Source organism: Kwoniella shandongensis, chromosome 5 (genome assembly GCF_008629635.2).
Source record: "Kwoniella shandongensis chromosome 5, complete sequence".
In the NCBI taxonomy this organism is placed as follows: Eukaryota; Fungi; Basidiomycota; class Tremellomycetes; order Tremellales; family Cryptococcaceae; genus Kwoniella; species Kwoniella shandongensis.
Window position 1 is genome coordinate 173,819 of NC_089291.1, and position 22,094 is coordinate 195,912.

At 49.7% G+C, this 22,094-nt stretch overlaps 7 protein-coding genes across 7 annotated transcripts; 3 read left to right on the forward strand and 4 right to left on the reverse strand.

Annotated features, from left to right (window-relative positions):
- Positions 1-28: 28 nt before the first annotated feature.
- Positions 29-2,130, reverse strand: CI109_102772 (uncharacterized protein; the record flags this gene model as incomplete). The annotated part of the gene is made up of 8 exons (XM_032006051.2): positions 29-255; positions 322-506; positions 586-768; positions 846-1,231; positions 1,295-1,462; positions 1,511-1,584; positions 1,673-1,900; positions 1,983-2,130. 8 exons carry the CDS (start codon positions 2,128-2,130, stop codon positions 29-31), a joined length of 1,599 nt encoding a protein of 532 aa, XP_031859632.2.
- Positions 2,131-3,617: 1,487 nt separating this feature from the next.
- Positions 3,618-4,851, reverse strand: CI109_102773 (uncharacterized protein; the record flags this gene model as incomplete). Its single annotated transcript, XM_032006050.1, has 5 exons — positions 3,618-3,735; positions 3,802-3,893; positions 3,974-4,336; positions 4,469-4,621; positions 4,690-4,851. 5 exons carry the CDS (start codon positions 4,849-4,851, stop codon positions 3,618-3,620), a joined length of 888 nt encoding a protein of 295 aa, XP_031859631.1.
- Positions 4,852-5,769: 918 nt separating this feature from the next.
- Positions 5,770-7,170, forward strand: CI109_102774 (uncharacterized protein; the record flags this gene model as incomplete). Its single annotated transcript, XM_032006049.1, has 9 exons — positions 5,770-5,805; positions 5,865-5,906; positions 5,980-6,012; positions 6,084-6,237; positions 6,302-6,315; positions 6,412-6,582; positions 6,662-6,738; positions 6,808-7,020; positions 7,116-7,170. The coding sequence occupies 9 exons, from the start codon at positions 5,770-5,772 to the stop codon at positions 7,168-7,170; spliced, it is 795 nt and encodes a 264-aa protein (XP_031859630.1).
- Positions 7,171-7,358: 188 nt separating this feature from the next.
- On the reverse strand, positions 7,359-17,373 carry CI109_102775 (uncharacterized protein; the record flags this gene model as incomplete). The annotated part of the gene is made up of 15 exons (XM_065967196.1): positions 7,359-7,442; positions 7,525-8,225; positions 8,285-8,414; positions 8,482-9,015; positions 9,071-9,706; positions 9,757-9,994; positions 10,079-10,456; positions 10,520-10,776; positions 10,828-11,445; positions 11,532-11,789; positions 11,844-12,162; positions 12,235-12,382; positions 12,432-15,903; positions 15,952-16,986; positions 17,044-17,373. The coding sequence occupies 15 exons, from the start codon at positions 17,371-17,373 to the stop codon at positions 7,359-7,361; spliced, it is 9,138 nt and encodes a 3,045-aa protein (XP_065823268.1).
- A 910-nt stretch (positions 17,374-18,283) lies between these two features.
- CI109_102776 (uncharacterized protein) lies at positions 18,284-18,583 on the forward strand (the record flags this gene model as incomplete). The annotated part of the gene is made up of 1 exon (XM_032006047.1): positions 18,284-18,583. One exon carries the CDS (start codon positions 18,284-18,286, stop codon positions 18,581-18,583), a length of 300 nt encoding a protein of 99 aa, XP_031859628.1.
- A 122-nt stretch (positions 18,584-18,705) lies between these two features.
- CI109_102777 (uncharacterized protein) lies at positions 18,706-19,525 on the reverse strand (the record flags this gene model as incomplete). Its single annotated transcript, XM_032006046.1, has 5 exons — positions 18,706-18,796; positions 19,018-19,121; positions 19,235-19,287; positions 19,385-19,405; positions 19,468-19,525. 5 exons carry the CDS (start codon positions 19,523-19,525, stop codon positions 18,706-18,708), a joined length of 327 nt encoding a protein of 108 aa, XP_031859627.1.
- A 714-nt stretch (positions 19,526-20,239) lies between these two features.
- Positions 20,240-21,745, forward strand: CI109_102778 (uncharacterized protein; the record flags this gene model as incomplete). The annotated part of the gene is made up of 5 exons (XM_032006045.1): positions 20,240-20,351; positions 20,474-20,793; positions 20,865-21,145; positions 21,209-21,590; positions 21,665-21,745. 5 exons carry the CDS (start codon positions 20,240-20,242, stop codon positions 21,743-21,745), a joined length of 1,176 nt encoding a protein of 391 aa, XP_031859626.1.
- Positions 21,746-22,094: the final 349 nt, after the last annotated feature.

The following is a 22,094-nucleotide window of genomic DNA, read 5'->3' on the forward strand; positions in this document are numbered from 1 at the left end:
TACCTACCTATGCATGCCGAGTACTTGCCTACTGCACACTCTTCCAATCCACCGCCTGTTCCCATGCATCGCCCACCTTCAAGATCGTAGCTTCATCAAAGTATTTACCCACAATCATCATTCCGACCGGTAATCTGATATCCTCATCTTCCGGCGATCTGATATCTTCTGCCATGGGCGCCGCAAAACCCACGGGGATGGTCATACTCGGATGTCCTGTGAGGTTGGACGTTCCAGTATTCAAGGTTGCGCCGGCTGTAGCGGAGAGAGGTAGAAGTGGTGTCAGCGAGGGAAACGGTTGTGGCGTGAGGGGCGACTTACGACCTGTAATGGCCCATGCGAGCGGTCCTGAGCCTACCGGGATATGTCTACGAGGAGGTTGAGGGATCGTAGGCATGATGATCACGTCGTATTCTTCCAACACCGCATCGTACTCGTCGCGCATCTTTCGTGAGAGGTTCATAGCTCGTCCATAGGCGGTGGAGTATTTGCTCCAACCGTATTCGCTGCGCCACATCCAGTCATCAGCTCTGTGTCCGGCAAGATTGTTTGAGAAAGCTCCGTGTGAGACCTCCCTCAGCTCACCTGCTCATAGCAGTCCCTGTTACAAAGTATTTTGCTTTGTCGTACTTCTCCTGAGTCCAAGGAAGGAGATGGTCCCAGTAATCGTTGACGTACAACCCCCTTCGCCCAACTTGACGTCCCTGTCTCGTGCCGCCAGAAGCAAACTTGTTGGTGACATGCAACAACGATGGGGTGAGTGGGTGTCTAAGTCTCAACTCTGATCAGCACAAAGTTCTGCTTAGGGCGAGGGTGAAACCCTTTCCTCAATGCAGAGGACTCACGTTGGCACTGATACTTCTTCGACAATTGCACCCAGTTCCTCAAACACCTTGATCGCCTGCCTGACCACCTTTTCCACCTGCTTAGCAAGCTCTTTCATTGCGAAACCCTCTTTCAGCACTCCGATCTTCAATCCCTTCACACCCTGCTTTCTACCTTCCAACACCAGATCCACATATTTCGGTACATCAGTAGGTTTTGGTGCGCCGAGTTGTCTATCGTCGATATTGTCATACCCTGCTATTGCTTGGAGTAGAGCAGCCGTATCGAGGACAGTACGTGCCATTGGTCCGACGTGATCTGTCCCCGCGTCGGAAGAGAGGACACCGGTATAAGGGACCAGACCGAAAGTGGGCTTAAGTCCTACAATACCGCAGAAGCTGGCCGGCTAAGTAAGATTCAGTCTCGTCAGCACGGTCCCGAGAGATGGGAACAAGTAGATACAACTCACTATACGGATGCTCCCACCTTGATCGCCACCTACACCCATATCCGCTGCCCCAGAACCGATAAGAGCACCACAACCAGAACTTGATCCTCCAGTCGTGAACCCTTTAGCGTAGGGGTTCTCGACAGGACCAAAGGGTGAGGAGGAGGATGTAGCGCCGTGTGAGAAGTTCTGCCAGGAGCATCAGACTCTATTCGTCCCATAGCTGAGTCTGCTCACCTCGCATGCGGCTTTCCCGAGGATATGTCCACCGTTCTCGAGAACTCGGGTAACGACAGTAGCATCTACGTCGGCTGTACAAGGACAACCGTCAGTGTTTATGTTCATCTTTACTTTCTGCTGTGACATGCAAGCGGTGGTCGATGCGATGCCTCGACTCACGTTTGTAATCCTCAAACGCATTCGTCCCGAACAAAAGCGGCACATCCGCTATACAAATCGTATCTTTAAATACTACAGTCTTCCCACTCAAAAGCTTTCCAATACTACTGTCTACCGGATCACCGATATCTGCTCGCCATGCCCATCCTTTCAGATGATTCTCGGAAGCGGAAGGGAGATGGACGTTCGTCCGCGGGTATTGGTCGAAATCCGGAACGGGTTTGTAATCTGCCGAAGTACGAGGTCAATGCTTAGCTGACTAAGGTGTCAAGGCCGGGTCGGTTGGATCGGAAGGGTTCTGATGACCTACCAGGCTGAGCTAAAATCGCCTCGCATGCGGCATCAGTCTTTCGGAGCAAGGCCAAGTAGTCCGCTTCATGTGTGGGAGGGATGGAGAAGTGCAGCCGATCAGCAGCGCAGAGCATCTCCCCCGCCGTCGCCGGGTTCTTGATAGGCATGGCTGCGTGGAACCAATTGGCTATGTATTTGGACGAGTACTGATGTGGTGCGTTGACGGTCTGTGTTGTAAGAAGATGATTAATAGATTCGTGCAGTTTTCGAAGGTTATGAGATGTAAATAGTAGATCCGCTATTGCTTATCGCCCCGTTCGCAATCTCGGCATCTCGGAATATCCCTTCCGAGTACGGCGTTGAGTTTAGTGCAAAGTGGATTTCCAGTAACCGGCTAAAGATTTCAACATTTCACTTTGGCCAACTCAATCTTGATTTCCTTTGTTTTGGCGCTTGCATTCTTTTTTAGATGCCTATTCTGCAAGTAGAGCGCTACTCCCACATGCTTGACTACCTTATCACTGAGCTACATGCTTACATATCTTTATAAGCCAATGAGAGGAGTGCGCTTAGCTGGGAGGTTGCTAAAAGGGAGGGGGAAATTAAAGCCAACTGTGTCAATTGTAGATTTGAGCGTTACGGACAAGTTACAGACGGTACAAGTGATTTGTTAGAGGCTGGCTGAATTGACAAGTCTGTACTTATGCATACAACACAAATCATACACTGTACAGTATGATGCATCATGGGTGTGGATGCATGTTGTAATGTGGATTCAAGTCAACTGTATCAATACGTTGTAGCACTCCACCATAGGGCTCTTAATAGACCTAGCGTGGTACCACCGAGATTCAACGGAGAAGGGGCTAACCGTCCGATTCTCGTTCGACCGCTCTTGCGTTATCACTTCGTTCGAGAGTCGTTTGCGTCTAAGTCGAAGAGGGATGGCGGGTTGTATGCGTACATGTCTCATAGTGCTGTAGTATCATGTGTATACAATTATCATATCTGAAGTAGGGCTGGGAAGGAGGTATCTGAAGTAATGGACAGGAAGAGTGGAGGGCGCGCGGCGAAAAACGACAATGCACTAAACTCGACGCCGTATCCGAGTCTCATTTTGACACCGGATGCATTTCCGAGCCCCATTGCTTGTCGGTCTGTTGGCTGGAAACAGACGCAGCGAGCACTGACATATGCATCATAATCATCTCTTCCATCGAACAGCTTCAATGCAATGTATACTCGCCGAAAACCCAAGCCCAAAAAGCATGAATGTCCATCCGCATCACTGCGGTATGAGTGCGGCATAGTCTACGCCTCGACGCAAACGCTGCTTTGAAGAGTCCATCCTGATAAGCAGGTCATGGCTTGACATTGCCCTTGTTGGCAGGTGACATCACCGAAAGGGCTCCTAGGGATACAGCTATGTTTTTACGAATACCTGACAATATAGTCGAAGTTACAGGAGAAACGCCAACAACAGCAACGCCAAGCATGACTGTCCTTGACAATCAGTCCCACATGCCACCATCACTAACATCATGTTTTCGATTGTTGTCCTGACACGAAGTACACCCCTCAATTGTCCATACATGAGGTCAAAACAGCCCAATAATAAAGTTACGAAAGTCTATCCTCTATCTATCTCCACCACCTAGACTATGACACAAGTCCCATGTTGTAGTGTCCAGCCTGATTTACAGGCCAGTGCGGAACATTCTCCACTTTGACAGGTCACGGCACCGGAAGCTACGCCAGGTATGGTCGAGCAGCTGGAAGAGCGGGAATGAATTCTGATCAGTGATTTTCATGAATACTTTAGATGAACGGCCACTCACTCGACTCCGATAGTGGCGTTGTGTGAATAATCCTGGTAAAGGCCGTTGGTACATCCGCCGCAAGATTCGAGCTCCAAGTTGGTGTCGATGCACTGTGAAATGGCCAGATGTGAGGTAAGATCATCAGCGACTGAAATGTTACCAGGAACCGATAGGGCAAGCCCGGACTCACCTCATATGAATCTGATCCAGCGACTGCACATGGGGTCAAACCTTTTGGACAAAACTCAGGAACGAGCCTTGCCCTTCTCAAGAGCTCTCTCCTCTTCCTGCCAGGTATACCAGAAGGAGAAACAGCTATGGCGTGACTAAAGGAGTACGCCGAAGTACTGGAACACTTGGCAATACCGATTTCGTCCTCAGATTCGAGACAGTACACAGCATATCCACCCGAGACGGGAATGGCGACGGTGTATTGAACGTTTTTGCAAGCGTTGAAAGCATCACTGAGCTGAGAGAAACCGGTCGCTCCTTCGCCAAACTCTTGGGGGTTAAGACAGTAGTCGAAGCCGTAATCGAGTCCGATAAAGTTCACCTGCGGCAGTCAAAAGATACGTGCGATTAGCATGGTTCGTTGTTTTGGTTGATGCTGTCCATCATACGGAGGGATGTATATCTCGCGTGTTGAGGTATCTTTTCGACCTGCAATCGAACATGCCGCACTCACATTGTAGTTGAAGGACGATATACACTGTGCACGGTCGTATGCGTCTTGATAAGTTGATGCGGGAGAAACGGGACCTTCAATGGCACAATAGCACTGCGTGAGGGCGCCGTCTGACCAGAAGGTGTATGGGAAATTGTTATCAGAGCATCCCGCCTACAATGGAGGAGTGTCAGCAGGCTATTCTCGAAAGGATAGGTCGCAAGTGCCAAGGATCGACTCACGGTACATTCATCTTTGGAGGTGGCGCCATCATAGGCTATGGCGTTGGCGGGGACACCGGAAGGACTAACGCATCCTACGGGAAACACGTTGGGTCCGGCTTGGACCAAATTTGGCAAGAGGGCGATGAGCGCTGGGATAGCGAGATGAATGTATGAGTACATCTTGTGTAGACGACTATTCGGGGTGTCAGGTTTGTCGAAGCGTGGGTGAGGGGGGGGAGGGGGGGGGATCAGAACCTTGACTACGGTGGACAGCTGGACGGTGAGTAGTAAAGAAAAGATTGTGATAGAACTATGGGAAAAGAAGCATCTGCAGTCCTGTCGAACCCATATATGTATGCATCTCGATACATCGCTCATGCATCCATGAGTCGAACTTACAAAAAAGTAAACAACGGGCCTGGCTAACACGATAAACAAAACAAGGCGACAATCAATCAAACAAATGTCTCTTGACAGGAACCGCCGTCCGACAGACTTTTCTTAGAACGTTATTCTCCGGGAATGGCTTTTGGGATGAACGGGTTCGCTGGAATTGGAACCAAATGATCTTTCTGTCACGGATCGGCTGGAAGGGTGATTCCAACGTAATCCCATGAATCTTGTGCAGATGGTGTGTGAACGACGAACTTTGTCATTCGTTTGTAGATCTGTAACGTCCATGCTGTATGACTTGATACGTCCACAAGGTTGTCTACCTCCTGACGCCAAATTGATATGAATAAGTGTATATTGGCTTGTGTCCGCCAACTAAGATTTGCAATGCTGCCCTACCGCACAATTCGATGCATTGTTCCCTTCCCTTCGCAGTGCTTCAGCGAATATGACTATGTACGCCCGAAATCTACATGTACAAGATAACAAGGACGACAGGAGACCTGACCGATAACCATACTCGTACTCGTAGTCAAAATGGGCGGCGGGGAGGTGCCACACATGTATCGTTTCAATCGAACCGGTTATTGACGCATAACCGTGATCCTGCATCTCAGTCCTACTAAATATCAGAACCCATCTCAATCTTGATTTCTGCCTTGCTCACTTTGTCCACACTTGTCGTGTAGTACGATAAACAGCAAGATGGACATTCATTCTCTCTTCGATGTCAAGGGCAAGGTGAGCATCTTAGTGCTCTGCAATAGCATTCAAGAACTGACCTGATTCGCTTGGGATAGGTGGTATTGTGTACAGGAGGAGGTAAAGGTGTTGGGGAGATGGTGAGTGCTTTTCATCGGTTTGCACCCTTATTAGATCGTCGCATCTTCGCTGACACCATTTTGCGACACACAGATCGCGACAGGCTACGTTAAGAATGGAGCCAAGGTACATCCTGCCCCACTACTCGTTCTTGCTAATGATGAAATAGGGCTGATGATGAAACCCCTTCGATACAGGTTTACATCTCTTCTCGTGATTCCAAGGCATGCGAAGCGACCGCATCACGATTGACAAAAGAAGGACCAGGAGAATGTATTGCGATACCTGCAGATTTGTCAAAGTACGAAGAATGTGTTCGTCTCGCGAACGAGTTGGAGAAGAGGGAGAAAGGTAAGTCAAATTCATATTGTCAAATGGGTATCAACTGATTATGAAACCGTTTGGTTGTCCATAGTTTTGCATGTTCTTGTGAGTATGGCTTTCATATACACTATTACAAGCTGTTATCGTAGATAAGGTCAATTAGATCGCTAATCCCTCATCGCTTTGTGACCCTTCCATCAGGTGAACAACTCCGGAGTATCATGGGGCGAACCTCTCCACTCATACCCCGATTCAGCATTCACCAAACTCCTCACCCTCAACGTCCAACGAGTGTTCACCCTGACTCAGAAACTGGTACCGCTCTTGGAGAAGGCCCATTCGGAGGAAGGGTTCGTAGGAAGGATAATCAATGTGAGTTTTGAATAGGTATGAAGGGGTTGCGGCTGCTGTCCTTATCTATGGAGAGGCCTGCTGACGATTTCTCTGGTAGATCGGATCAATCAACGGTGTTGCGCCTCCTGGATTAGAGACCTATGCGTACTCCGCTTCCAAAGCAGCTCTTCACCAGTGAGTCTCACAGCACACAACGATTCTAAATACCATTATTATTGACATTGATAACTCCTTGCTCCCTAGGATGTCAAGACATCTGGCCAAACGACTCGGTCCCAAAATAACCGTAAACACTCTCGCCCTCGGTCCCTTTAGAAGTAAGATGATGGCGTTTGTCTTGGAAAATTTCGAATCGGAACTTGCCGAGGGGATGCCAATGAAGAGGATAGGTGCACCAGAAGATGTCGCCGCGGCTTGTTTGTGGTTATCGTCAAAGGGCGGGGAATGGGTCACCGGGTGAGTCTAAGTGGGGAGTGGTATTGAATTAGATCATCATCACCCCCTGTGGAAAGGAAGATTGGACAACAGCTGACATTGGCGTGATGGGACAGCACGATCGTTCCTATCGATGGTGGATCTCTCGTTGCAACCCAATCAAAACTATAACGAAACTCGCAATTTTGAACGCAAAGCCAAAGAAGTCAAAGAGCAGAAACAACCTATCTCACATGCGTCATCTAATAAAAGTACAACCAACAGTATCGTCTTTCCTTCAAATTGAATGTAATGCAAAAATAGTCACAAAAAATCGAAATATCATTAGGCCTCTACCTCCTTCCAAAAGTTCCCAGTCCTCAAGCAGCAGATCCTCTCGTAGGAGACATGGCGACGGAAGCTTGTCGAGATCTAGCATCGGTACGAGAGATCACTTTTGATAACTGACGATCATTATCAACAAACGAGAGACATCAGCGCTTGCACATCATCACCAAAATGCAACTCTTCCTGTTCAAGACTCACCTCTTCACCTGAACCATCTTTCGAGACCAAAACATCTTTGTTATGATGGAACTTTTTCCCTCTCATTTTCCCCAAAAACCCTTTCAATCTACCTCCACCACTCCCACCCACTTTCTCATCACCCTCCATATCGGAATCATCATCGTGATTCGTGGGAAGTCTATATCCCCCTTGACCTTGTCCATTTGAGATAGCTCTTGCCAAAGCTCTCCCGTTCCCATGAAGACTTGATCCTGAACTGCCATTGCCCTTCAACGAGGTCGGTTTTCCAGAACTGCTCCCGATGGAATCACCAAATGTCTGAGTCGATCTCGATGATGGAGAAGCACCGAAATCCCTCGTAGCGGATTTCGACCTAGATCTCGACAAAGCGATAGATAGCGCTACGGCTTGTGGAGATGTTGACGGATCTCGGGACAACGCTCGAGTAAGAGTCTCGATGATCTCCTCTTGCTCTCTGTCGGGCAACGAGCTCGACGACGAATCCGAGAAAGTATTTCGTAATTTGCTAGGAGAGATCGGTCCATGAGATGCAGAGTGGGAAGACATCGATGATGATGTTGGAATGGTACTCGATCGCGCTTTTTCGGTCATCGCTTTAGCGGCTTGAGCCAACTTCTTCTTGGATTTGAACACAGAGGTGTTCTTGATGACTTGGGAGAATAGATCACGACGTTGATTCCACGCTTGTCGCTTGATGTCTACATGGCCAAGGACAACATCAGCTGATATCTTTTGATTCAGACAAGACCGCACTCACCCCGCTTGACATGATTGAAGATCTCTTCCAAAGGCCATACTTTGTTCTGATAAACCATCTCTGGCATCTTGAACTTGAAATCCACACAATCCGGCATCGTAAACGTGGGATGTTTCCGCTTATCATCAGACTGATTGATCGCAAATCTCAGTTCAGCTTTTGCACCAGTTCACTTTGCCTACCACACCGCAACTCACCTTGTAGTTCAGGATAAATCCCATTCCGTGTAATCTGACCTGTCCAAACATCTTGTTCTTGGCGGCTCTCGATCTCATCTCCACTGTATCTCCATTATTTCTCAGACTCCTTGGATCCGTCTCGAGATGCGATAGCAGTGATACTTGCGACTTGGACCTTGCGAGTGGATGAATTTCCATCCCCGATGCAGTCTGTCGCGTAGAGTTAGGCGAAAGCTTGCTAAGATCATCGGTAGATGCTGAACCAATGCCCCGGAACACCGAGGACGTAGGAGTTGTCGTTCCAGAGGGGGGACCATGGCCGTTGCCGTTTCCATTTCCATTACCATTGGCCGAGTTGCCGTTTGATATAGTCAGTCGAGCATCGTGTCGACGTTGTATCCTTTCACCGAAAACGTAATCGATCAACTCATGACCGATGCGCTCCTCAAGGGAAACCTTGATATTGGCAAAATCGATGTCCACCATTGGGTAGATTGGAATACCTCCAATTGCCGGGAGTGACGACCAGTACAATGATAAGAACGGCTTGTTCTGCAGTCGCATGATCGTCAACACATGGTCTACCACTGATCTCGATCGTACTCACGTTCTTCTTGCTACCCGTGCCCGGCTCTTCGTGCGTCAAGATTTTGTCAAACAGTGAGCCTTGCGTAGCATTTAAGGCCTGCAACGACTTGATGACCATCGCACTGTCCATCGACCCGTTCTTGTTGCTCATGATCGAGAACAAAACTCCATTAATACCGAGTTTGATCAGGTTGTCCAGGTCCTCTCGCAGCATCCTCCATTCGATCGAACCGATCCGTACGTCCATCCTTGAGGCAGTCTTCATTGCAGCACGAGCATCGTCCTTTGCTAGAGTGGCTCGGATGAGCGCATTGATAGTATACAAGCTCTCATAGCCCTCCTGAAGATCGGCTCGGATCTTGAACAGCTCGTCCTTTCCATGCTCGTCAAGCTTGTCAAAGTTCGCTTCGTAACCATGTTGCAAATCGAGAAGCGTTCGCATCGTATGTTGTAAAGTGTGAACATCGACGATCAATCGAGCTGGATCTCGATCGGCAGCATCGAATTGACGACTGAAATCATCGACAGCTTCGGAACGATGCTTGTGCTCGGGATCTTCGTACATGAGTAGGTCGGTAATAACAGTGTAAAGGGCGTTGTAGTGCTTGGATGTGGCGGAGAGTGTCATTCTCGGTACGATCACCCGGTACAAGTCCTACAGGGGCATTTCAGCGTAATTCTCTCGATTGTAGCAGCTCAGCTCACCTGATGTATCTTGAGATGCTTGATAGGTTGTCCCAATTCGTCGACAGCATCCTGAGGCCATTCCAAACCTTGAGGAAGACGAAGATGGTTGAACTTATCAAATGGAATCAAGATATCCGTCTTCGACAGGATTCGGTCGTAGTCAGTCGCCTCACTCTTGGTGTCCAAGAATATCTCTAGAGGTACAAAGTCGAGAACTCGAGGCGAGCCAATCGTCTTCTCTCGATCCAGAGCTTCACTGGTTGGGTAGAACCCTTGCGCTCCTTTCATTGCGACGAAATTTCTGACCAATCAGCTTCGTCTAGGTGATTATCTGACTCACCTAGCAAGTACATCTGCCATCATGCTGTCCGAAGCGCTCAGATCGATCACATCAAACGCCTTGTACGATATCTCCTCCACCGCAAGCAGAACCACTGCGTTCTCCGCGGCATCGCTCCGAAGGGCAATTTGCGGTTTGAAGACCTTGACCACTCGTTTGGGTTTGACGGTACATGCTTCAGGCAGACCGAATTTTGCCCTCCTGAAGTCGTCCATGTTAAGCGTTGAGTGGATCGTACTCAGGCGATTGGCCATGAAGTCGATCAGGCCGTCCAGGATTCCAACTGCAACGGTCTGAAGCTGGTCATCGTCGTCTGCCGCTTCAGGTCGATTACGTCGAGATCGTTTGGTGAGACTATCTTGAATGCTTTTGAGCATGCTGTAAGGGTGGCGTCAACTGGTATTCTTCCCGTCATATATTTCTGAAGTCCAAGACACTAACGCATGTGCAGTCATGTACTCTTGCTTTTTTCGATCAGCCATGGAAAGGAAGTACGTGAAAGCGATGTTCCTCGATTTGTTGGTGAAGAATAGTCTCGGGAAATGGATAAGAATCGTATCTTCAAAATCGGCGTGAGACTCGGCCGGTGCATCTGAGGACTCTAGCGTCTCGTCCTTGACGTCTCGGATCAGAGTCTTCTGGTAACGTATATCGGCATCGAGCATGTCAAGGCGTCGTGGCAGCGAGACGCCAGCGGTCTACCTCAAACAGTCAGCATTCCAAACACTCCTTTTCCACATACTACTCACATATTCGGTCTGATCCATCGCCAATAGTTCGTCTATTCTCCTATTCGCATGTCTGATCTGCTCCTCTGGAGGGGTAGGGAGCACGCCCAAACCAGACTCATGAGTAGGATCATGACCGAATTTACTGCTCTCAACACCTTTCCTCAACTCCACTTTGTTCCGATCGTTGGACTCTTCATCGTCATATGGTGTGCTTGCTCTCGCTTTGACCCGTCGCGAGATGGATACCGTCGGGCAATCTCCCAAATCGACCAGTTCAATTCGCGGATCTTTATCGAAGGGCTTTCTGTCGGTGTCGATATAATCGAAGTAGTGGTACCACAACGCAAGATCGGGGGAGAGCTCGGACGCTTTGGGGAAAGGATCCAGCAGAGCATCTTCGTCCTCGGACTTGACCCTCTCCGCAAAGTGCGCTCGAATCCCTTTGATCTTGAGATCATTGGCAACGATGTCGGCGGCATAGAATGGCTTGTGGTATACGACGCTCTCCTTGTGCAGCATGGCGTGGTATTGCTTCTTCTCTTGAACCCGTTGTAGGGCGACTGCCTTGAATAGACCCATTCGACCTTTAAGCCCCAATGATTCGGATTTGCCAATCTCCCAGAGGTCATTAGAGACCTGGGAATAGACATGTGAGATGTACAGCGGTTTGAGGTCGAAGTTGTACTGTTATGTCAGCTATGATACACGACAGGAAAGCTTACCTTCATCGTTGCAATGCTTCGACCGAATTTCTTGGATGGTGGTGGAGAGTCTGGGAACAGTCTTCCTTGTCGAATCGGCAGTGACATTTTGTGGTCAAACAGCTTCCACCAGGACAGGAAATGGTAAGTAGATTTGGGAGCGAAATGAAGACTATTAACCATTTCTGGCTGATCGGTAGGAATATTCTTCGTCGGTGTCACGAGTGAAACCGAAAAGTGGATATAATCGCTCCTGAAACCCTCGTATGAGTCGACGGGCTAGCGAACATAACGTCAGTCACCTTCATGGACTCGAACTGATGATCAACTCACTCTCCCGAGCCGCTTCTCGTCCTTTTTGATAGCCTCTGGAGAGCGTAATACGACTTGTTGGTGTTGCCTGAATTGCGTGATATGACACTGTCGGTGCATGAGATTCATCGTGGGTCCACACCCTTCGTTACATGTCCAGGGTCGACAGGTCCTCTCGAATTTGAAGCCGAAACCGACTTTAACGCCGTTGACAAACCTCGCACACGGCTTGGTATACCGTCGCTCGATAAGATGACTGTCAGATTCGTCCTCCTCCTCGTTCCCGCCGTTCTGATGATGATGATTGGGGTCATGATGGTTGTGTGTGTGCGCTTGACCGCTTCCAATTGCAGCTCCATCATGCAAGGCGGTTAAACTGGCATCAGCTCGTGCTGGAAAATACAAGACTTACTCCGGAATAGCAACCAGCAGCTCATCAGCTCGAATTTGGATCACCTCGCCATCCTCGTTGGGTTGATTTATCAACAGTCGCGTATTGCCCCGCCAAGCCAGAGCGAAACCCGCTCCAAGCCCAGAAACAGAGTAAGGATCGAACGAGCCTGCATTTCAGTGAGCTTTATGCGCGCAGACCGATGAGAATCTACTCACCCTTGAGATGCAAGTGGCATGGCCCAGCAAAGTCCACGATAGGATGCCAATGTAAAATCAACCTAAATTTGTCCCAGAAGCCGACTTTAGGCGAAGGATCTCGCGGCGGGTGGGAAAGTGTTTCCACAACCCTCATCAGATCCTGGATACCGGGCTGATATGAGTTACCCCACGTGAATTCGGTCGTCTTCTTCGTTGCGATGGCGAACCGAGGCTCCGCGTACATCTTGACCGGCATGATCGTTTTCGCAACTTGTACAACGAAAGCTGAAGTATCCGCATGGCCACAGCCAGCAGGAATGACCTCCACTGGGACGTAGACCGTTGAATCCTCGTTGGCGAGTTCCTCAGCGATGACGAGATTCGTCTTCATTGTGAATGCAGGTCGGTCTCCGGACGAGGCGGGCTTGACTCGGATCAGGGGTAGAGGGTAATCACGGAGGGAACATCTTGCTTCCGACATGGTCCACTCAATCTTTAGGGGGCACATCAAGGTGAACTCAATATCCTTGTCGAAAGGTGCCGAAACCTTTCCCATGTAATCGATGATTTCGTCTCGAGTCCATCCTGGATCGCTAAGAGAGAGATGGACATTCTGGAACTGGGCCCGGAACAGTGGCGCAGTCTGACTAGAAGGTGTCACCTCGATTGGCAATCTGATCAAAGGTTCACAGCCTGTGAAAGGCTTGAGAGCCACCCCTTCTCTTCGTCGCTGCTCAAGTTTGGCCGCGCGCATACGTCGGATCCACACCTGAGCGTTATACAATTGCAATGCCTGGTGCGCTTGTTGGATGGAGACGGTAGCGTTCTTCGTCAAGCTGGGCACGCGCCTGCCACTGGCAGTAGGTGACGTATTGTCCTGTTCAACCGCCGCGTCGGCATTGGTAATCTCGACCGTCTTCTTGGCGAAAGTATCCCAAAGTACGTTCCGCCTGGCCTGTTCAGCAAGGCCAACTCGCCAAATCAGGTTCAAACCAGTCTCGATAGGATCGTCTTTTGCCTCCAGTGATATGTAGCCAATGCCGAATGATATGGTTGGAATTCGTTTCGGCTGCTCCGCTCGAGGAGAGTGGACGGTGGAGAAGCCTTTCTGAGTGAAGAGATTTTGAGCCAGGAGCCGGGCGGCTTTGATTGTAACATTGATGTTGAGGATGAGACTGTTCAGTTGATAGGAGAACGGAATTCGAACTCGGATAGCCTCGATGTAGGGTGATATGACAAGAGGTACACCGGGATCAGATATCTTGATTGAGATTCTCTTGATTCGAACAAGTTCTTCCCAATTGCCGATTATCCGTGCACTTGGAACGTACATCAGAGTTTGTTCGGCAGAGAAGACAAGGCCCGCGGCTGGTTGTTTGGAAATGCTCAGACCAGAGGCATAGAGGTAGATCTGCTCCTTGAGAGGGAACGAGAAATGTACCGTCATATTCGGGATAGATATACCAATACTAATCTTGTGGGGAGATCGAGTATCGTCTGAGATCCGAGGTCGTTTCCAGGCGTCGATCAGACGTTTGGTGAGTGAGACAGCGAGAAGATTGGAATAAATGTGGGAGAGGTCGCTGATGAGCTTGACGCCATCAAATCGAGCTGTAACGTTATGCTCTGTGTGGTCCGCTGCACGACGTTGTTGAGTGACAAGATGAACTCTCGAGTTTCGGATGCGTAACCATGGTCGTTGGGCCTGATCTGTGTCACTGATCTCCAATGGCGGGACGTTATTGTAGAACTTTCCAGTTTCGATGGACTTCTTGATCCGTAAACGTTGGAATCCCCAACCAATAAAATCGTCACCGGTCCTGGACTTCGGCACCTCCTTAACCACCAACTTCCGCCTTATTCCTCCTTGGCGGACGAATCGCTCGCCATTGAATACGGGCTGAACGATGGTGTCCGCTAGATTCAGCGAGAACAGTGCAGCTCGACCAGTATCCGGTCGATATTGCGCGGCAAATGCAAGAGCTTGGGTTGTGATGTCCTCCGGAAGCTGCAGCTTGGCCCTGCGAGGCGCGGTGAGGGTATGCCGCCAAGGAAGAGCCTGTGTGGAATGCTTGTAAAAAGCGTATTCGTACATGGCGGTAGTTTGAAGCCATACTCCTCGAATGAGACCAAGGCTACATTGAGGATTAGGATCTTTGACGCCCATAAAGACATTGATCACGCCGATCGAGAAACGAGCGGAGACACCAGAAGGTAGACGGTCAAGAATCGACCCTGTGTCGGATGAGATCTTGGCGGGGGCGGGGGCATGCTGATGCGCTTGTCCCAAGTTGATGATCGCTTCGATCACCTCCTCTCTCCACAAGTCGACGTAGATTCCCTCTTGAATCCCGAAATCGATCCCACACGACAACGACTTCCAATCCAGCGAAGTAGCATCCGAACCGTCGCCCTTGACGATCTGTCGACCGAGGATGTCCCCAGTAGCTGTGCCGTGAATTCGGCCAATCTCTGCCAGATCATATAGCTGGTCCCCAGACAGAGTCATATTGACCCTAATAGGTTCTAAGCTGATTTGGGCGTCTCCTCGCATTGAAATGGACAGGTCGTCCCGTAGAGCGGCTCGTTCTTGAGGTGGATGACGCCTTACTGAGGTTGGGAGCATCGATGAGGGCAAGGCGTAATCAGCGTCCGATTCTGCTTCCCTCCGCTTCTCCAAGCTCTCTTCCTCTCTGAACGCGTTCTTGGTAGTGATCGGGTTGCGACGGCGGCCCACTATGTCGGAGAATCCGGTAAAGCATCCGATATGGAAGCCGTCCGATGCGAAGGTGAGCGTAGTCGTGTGCTCTGAGGTTCGATCTGCCACAATAGCCATGATATGTCCGACATCAAGAACCACTCGTACACGAGGAGGGAGCCAGGGCGTCGTCTGCTCAATTTTTGTGAGGTTGGAGACTGTTGGTTTGGCCCTTTTGGGATGATTGGCAGACCATGCTGACTCGAGTTCGTGCGCGAGCTGGAGATCACCAGCACAATCGAATGAGCCAATGCTGCCTCGACCAACAATCAAGGCGAGATTAGGGTCGTTGGCAAACAGCAACTCCTCCCTTGTCCAGCCATAAGGTCTCCAAGTGGAGAATCCGGTGTAGTCTGCCTGGCGGACAGCTAGTAGTTGACTTTTTTGGTTGGCAGTTTCGCCTGGAGCGATACATTGGACCTGTATCTCATCCCATCGTAATTCAAACGCGATACCGCGTACTTTTGACTCGGGACTGGAGTTGGTTCCAAACGCATTCCGAGCTCGTTCGTTGTTCGACGAGTCAGCAGCGGATAGCGTACATCCAATGTCGGACAGCTGAAGTAACAATGTGTACGAGTCCTCAGTGCCTGTGGAAAGATCAGACAGAGAGGTCGAGGAGGATGTCCGACTCTGTGAATTGGAAGCGTGGGAAGCAGCGATCGGAAGGTATTGCAACAGAGTGACATGGGCAAATTTGACGCCGACAGACTCGAAGGCACGGAGTATAATCTACCCTTGATGTCAGCACGATCTACATGGAAATAGGCGACGACTTACACGAGGCATAGCCTGAGGAGCCCATTGCTGTTTTCGTTTCACCAGGTCGACGTTCGGCTGTGTCTGCTTGTCCTCCTTCTTCCACCTCTTTGAGACTTCGCTTAGCTTCTCAATCGCGCCAACGGTTGTACGCAGTCGTCCAAACTGGAAATCCGTGCTCAAAGTATCCTCGCCCAGAAGGCCCTTCTTGGGACCAAACCCGAGCCCCACGGTGAAGGTAGAAGTTTCGTCAATCGCAAGCAGGACCTCGCATCCGCTTTCGCGAGAGGGCAGAGCGTATCGAGGGGTTCGTCCGATGAAGGATCGAAAAGACGCGGCCGTCGCGAAGAGCACCTTGTCAGGTGACCCTGTCTCGCAGCGAAGTGACCTGTTGGATACCTTAGGATGTAACTGGGCGCCATCGATCGAGTCCGCATTGGACGACCTCGTTGACGAAGGTGTTGCGTGCGGTTGTATGAATCGAATATCCTTTACATAAGCGTTGAATGCGATTGACCCATGCATTCGACCTGTCGCTCTGTGCCATATCTGACTGGCCGTTGTCGACATTCGTGTCTGGAAGACCGAAGCTCGTCGACGCGCGTGAGATAGACGAGAGTACGATTTGTGCGGCTTGGCAGGTGAAGGTTCAACCGAGGATATAGGGGGGAAGGTGAACGACGTGTGTGCGGAAGGCGAGCCTGGCGGTGAGACAGTTGGGGAGATGGTAGGTGATAAAGTCGGTGAAAGCATGGGAGAGAGGTCCGATCCATCTCGAGATAACACAGGCGAGTAGCACAGCGGATGCTCGCGTAGGATACTGGGTGAGGAGGAGGACGTCGGCATCGGACACTCTGCTTCCCCTTGGAAATTGACTCGGACACCAAATCCAAGTTCTTCCAACGTGATTTCGAAGCCATCGATGTCATCGAAGATGATCCTGGAGTTGACGAGTTGAATCGAGAAAAGGCGGGCGAAGGACGGATAATGGTGCATCAGGAGTTGAAGGGTCGACGAGAGAAGTCTGCTCTTTGCTGCAGATATCCGTGCGGACGTCTACAGAATACGTTAATCGTAAGTCCTTGGGGTGTTTGTTGCTGGCTGGTTGCTCACCTTTCTGATCGTATCATCCGCCTTGTTCTCCGCTCTGCCGAGGGAACCCTTTTTGAACCGGAAGCTCAATCCTTCCACACGTAGGACGATCAATCCCACCACGTCTCCCTTTATACCTCCCCAGGTCCACCGTGCTCGCTCTATCCTCAAGGTAGGGATGACATCGTGCTTCTCGCTAGCCGACCGCCATTCCAGTCCTCGAGCGGAGAACGGGCTGATGGCCGATACTCTAAATTGGGTGAGAGAGCGGAAGAGCAACGGTGTAAGGAAGTAGCGGAAGATGAAGAAGATGCTAATCGATGTAACGAGAAAACAGCCCAGGTATGACATGGTGACGATAGTCGTGTTCACAAGGTATCAAGAGGGGTATTGGAAGATTTCTTCACGAAGATAGTGAAGCTGTAGGTTAAGAGCACGCTTAGCTATTGCGGAAGAAAGGATAAATGAGGATCCGAGCGGAACAGAGAACCGTACGACATGGTATATATAGTGATAGGTGGTAAGCTATGAGGAAGTTACGCACCCATTCAATTTCAGTTGACCATCAAGTAAGTTGGGACCCCTATCCCCTATTAAAGTTGGACATGGTTGATCCTCCACTTTTGAATATATATAGACAACGATGTTTGTGATGAGCGGTACCAGCCGCGAGGTTCCGAGCGCGGCGAAAGAGACTCCAGTTGCCACTTCGAGATTCTTGTCGATTGAGTCGAAGGAGGACGATTCGTGTATAGCGCTGTGTATTAAGACTGTTGAGGAGACGAGTTGAAAAGTCTAAGATGCACTTTCAAATAAGTCGGATGCAGCGGCGGTCAGTGCGAGTGAGAGGGGATGCGTCACAGTTGCACGACCCGGAATTAGCTTATTATCGCGAAAGAGATCACGTGACCACAAGGGATCTCAGCGGAATCAAATCTCTACAGGAGCGAGACAGCAGAGATATTGTTGAATGAAAACTCGAGCAAAGGTTACTTGTCGTCTTCGTTGATTCTTGAAGATCCAGACATTGTCATCCATCGCATACACATCTCCTACACGCCCCCAGCATCAGCTTCTGTTTGCCACTGCGCGTCGAAAGAGGTCCGGCCCAAAATATATCTGCGTAGACTCATTCGATATAGCTCCGACACTCCCCGATCTGTCATACGTCTTAACAACTAATCCGTAAGTGATCTTCCACTAACCTCTATCCAGTAGTATCAATGACACTGACACTCAAAGCCTTACCAGCATACACAAAATGCCCCGTTTCATCCCCCTTTCAACCCTTCCACCTCAACTGCGTCCCCATGTCCGACCTCTCGTTGCCAATCCTCTCGTCAACCCCCTTCGTCAATCACCTACCCCATCCGACCATCTCCTCGCCAAAGCGAGCGAACTTCCACCAAATCTCCGAGTTCAAGATTGGGTAGATGGGCGAGGGAGATGGCAGGGTATCTCTCAGAGGGAGAGATTGGGTGGAAAGAAGGGACCTAACTTTGGGGTTGAAAGAGAGGGCAGAAGATGGGGTGGATTGAAGTGGGCTCTGAGAGAAAGATGAGGGGTGGACCCGATCAGAGGAGTTGTTGATACCAAAAGCGTTCCTTGTAGGAGATGGAGCTATCACGGTAACATGGTGTCGCTTATACATATATGCATTATACCACGTATCTCATAATACCACTACTTTGATCTGTCCAAATCACCAAACAACGCTTTACCCCTCTTTGAGAGTCTGATGAAGCCCATCCTGGCATCTGCGTCGTCAATGCTCCTATATAGACGGTGAATTGTGGTCAGCTCCGTCTCATATGCGCCATCTGCATTGGAAGGCTGCCTCGCCATTGTAACATTCTATGATCTCCCATCTCCTGATCTTCCAACCCGCTCGGACCCTGGCAAAAGCAGATGACCTTCCTTCCGCTCTGACCGGTGACAGCGATTGATGTCCGAATAGCTTCCAGTGTTCAATACAACCATTCACATGCGACTCACCTCTTAGCCAACTCTCCTCGATATGTGACGTCTTTCAAGGGTCCCGAGGCGAGTGCAATACCCGGTATGAAAAGCAATAAGGAGACAAGGGCTTCGACGATGATCTACACCGAAATATCAGCTGGGTGTTCTTTCCGATCAGAAGAGACACATTATAAGGCAAGCGTCGTGTCGATGATGAGAAGAACGGGATTGATGAACGACATCCATAACGTACGGATGTGGGAAGTGTGGTAGTTGGTCTCGACAGCGCTTTCAATATTGACAAGTCTAATCGTCGCACCCGAGATTGATTAGCTAGAGCCAATGGACACTGTAACGCGACCTGACAAGCATATTTGCATGCTGCAGTAGTGTTATGACTTACGCTCATATGTAGAGAATGCAGCTAGAACAACCGCGAGTCGTTAGCTCACATTCACAGCTTAAGGTAGGAGCGGTAACACCCACCATGTAATAGAGCAAGACAGGCTATACCAACGAGCGCTTGACCGAGCACTTGAGTCATCTTGTAGCAATCACGTCTATATGAAGCGATCAATTGCTTGCGCGGGCGTGTTGTCAAAGATGGGCTGTAAGTGGATACGGTACATACGAGCGACGTCAAAGACAGACCAGATGTTGTCAAGCGCACATGCTGAGCCCGTAAGGAGGACGAGTTCCAAGGAGATCGCACAAAGTCCACTTATCTAGCAGATCTAGTTTTCCCACGCTTGACCGACGTTCACGTCGTACTTTGCCGTGTTCTCGATCACCGGAATCTCCGTCAACGTACCCTCCACCGGTTTTTCTCCACCCGTCCATATTCCATCATGATTCATGATTCATGATTCATGATTCCCGTCGTCATCACTCGATCTCGACGTGCGACCTCCACCGGTGTTTGGATGAAGTTTAGTCTTCAAAATGCAAATGCAGCGTTTACAGACGGTGGATGTTAACCGGCCGATACGGTTCAGAGGTGTTATTCCAGCTGCTTACTAAGATGTCTTTTCCTGGAATTAGGTAAACGATGACACCTGGACAGAGGTTTTAGAATAGACTGGGACTGAGACGAGACTGGCCTCTTGGAAAATGTATATAACCAGAAGCAGACCTGGGTGCATTTCTCCCTCGCTCTCTCTTCCATAAAATCGCAATCAAATTGATCCTAGCCTGATCCCTTTAGAACAAATAGACTCTCATATACAAAGATAAACAACCATCATTAGCATCACGCACCATGGCTATCACTACTAACAAATTCCCTCACCTTGCCGGGTCGACTCAGCTGGGTGCTTTGACAATCAGAAATAAAACTATCATGGCTTCGTTGACAAGGAACAGATCTGTCCGTGAGTGAACCTCACATCATCCCATCGGTACATCACACCCGTCAACCATTAAGACGATGTGACTTCATGTCGCGTTGCGCAGAGCTCAAGCTGACATTTGGCGAATCCTTTGTTTTTTGCAGCCACGACGATCCCCAACGATGTCAATGTCGAGTACTACACCCAAAGAGCCAAAGAGTCTGGTGCAGGACTGATCCTTTCCGAGGGTACTCTGATCGCCCAACAGGGTACAGAATGGCCTCACGCTCCTGGAATATGGGACGAAGAGCATGCTGCTGGATGGAAGAAGGTGACAGACGCGGTACATGCCGAGGGGAACCAGATTGTCGCGCAGTTGTGGCACACCGGACGAGTGTGTCATACCGACATGGATGAACAGAAGAAGAGCGGTGACCCAGTTTGGGGTCCTAGTAATGTCCCTGCAAGAGGCGGTGAAGGCACGGTGAGTGCTCGACTCCTATGGAATGTTTGCATGTCTATGTTGCTGATGGGTATGGCTGGTACGTTGGACAGTTCCGACACCTACCTGGTAAACCGGGTCACATCGTTCCTACGGCCCTTCCTGATCCAACCTACGTCTTGGACCAATACACCCACGCTGCAAAGATGGCCAAACTTGCCGGATTTGACGGTGTCGAGATCCACTCTGCGAATGGATATCTGATCGACCAGTTCTTGTCGGATATCGCCAACATCCGTACCGACAAATGGGGTGGTAGTGTCGAGAACAGGATCAGGTTCGGTTTGGAGGCGGTGAAGCGAGCAATCGACGTTTGGGGAGCTGACCGTGTTGGGTGAGTACGCTGTATTCGCGTTTCCTCAATCAATCCGCTGACTTTTTGTTTTAACTATGTTAGTATCAAGCTCTCCCCCGGTGGTGGTTACAATGACGCCTACAACAGTACGAAAGAAGGTCGAATAGAAACTTTCAAAGCATACATCACTGAGCTCGACACGCTCGGTCTCGCCTATATCCAGCTTTCAAACTACAACGAGTGGGGTGACCCCAAACACGGTGGTGTCCCTCAAGGTTACGCCCTGGACATGATCTCCACTTTTGGTGATCTGTTGAAGAACACAAAATTCATCGTCAACGGCGATTATACTGCCGAATCAGCTGAAAAGGTCTTGGCGGAGACTCACGCAGAGGCAGTGGTCTTTGGAAGAGCGTACATCGGTAATCCCGATTTCTACCAGAGAGTCCAGGAAGGTACACCCTTGAACGAGGATGTCATGCAGGTGAGTTCGGCATGACGGTAGCCCACTACTGAGTCGGGGATAAATCGCTGACTTGAGTTGTTACTATGGAATAGCTTTATTACGGAGGTAAAGATGGAGATATCAGAGCCGGTTATACCGACTATCCATTCTCTCCTGAAGTGTTCGCGAACTAGAATCTGGAACGTCATATGAGTATGTTATTTTTCAGAAAGAGAAGAGGTTGTCATCATGATTAGTTTTGTAGTTTTGTAGAACACGAGAGAAGTAGATGTTATTCAGATGCAGAAACGCTTATTCAAGGCTGTAGCAAGCGCGAAAGCATGTATGGTTTTTTCACAAATGCCTCTACATCGCAGCATGTCACCGCCACTTACTGGCACGTTGATTTGCCACCCACCTCCACCGGTGATGTCCGCACTTTGTTCAGCAACGACGCGCAATCTTGATCTTTTGAGCGATGTTCAATCAATATCTAGAACATTACACGGCGGACACCTCATCGACAACATGCTCTTGCACGAC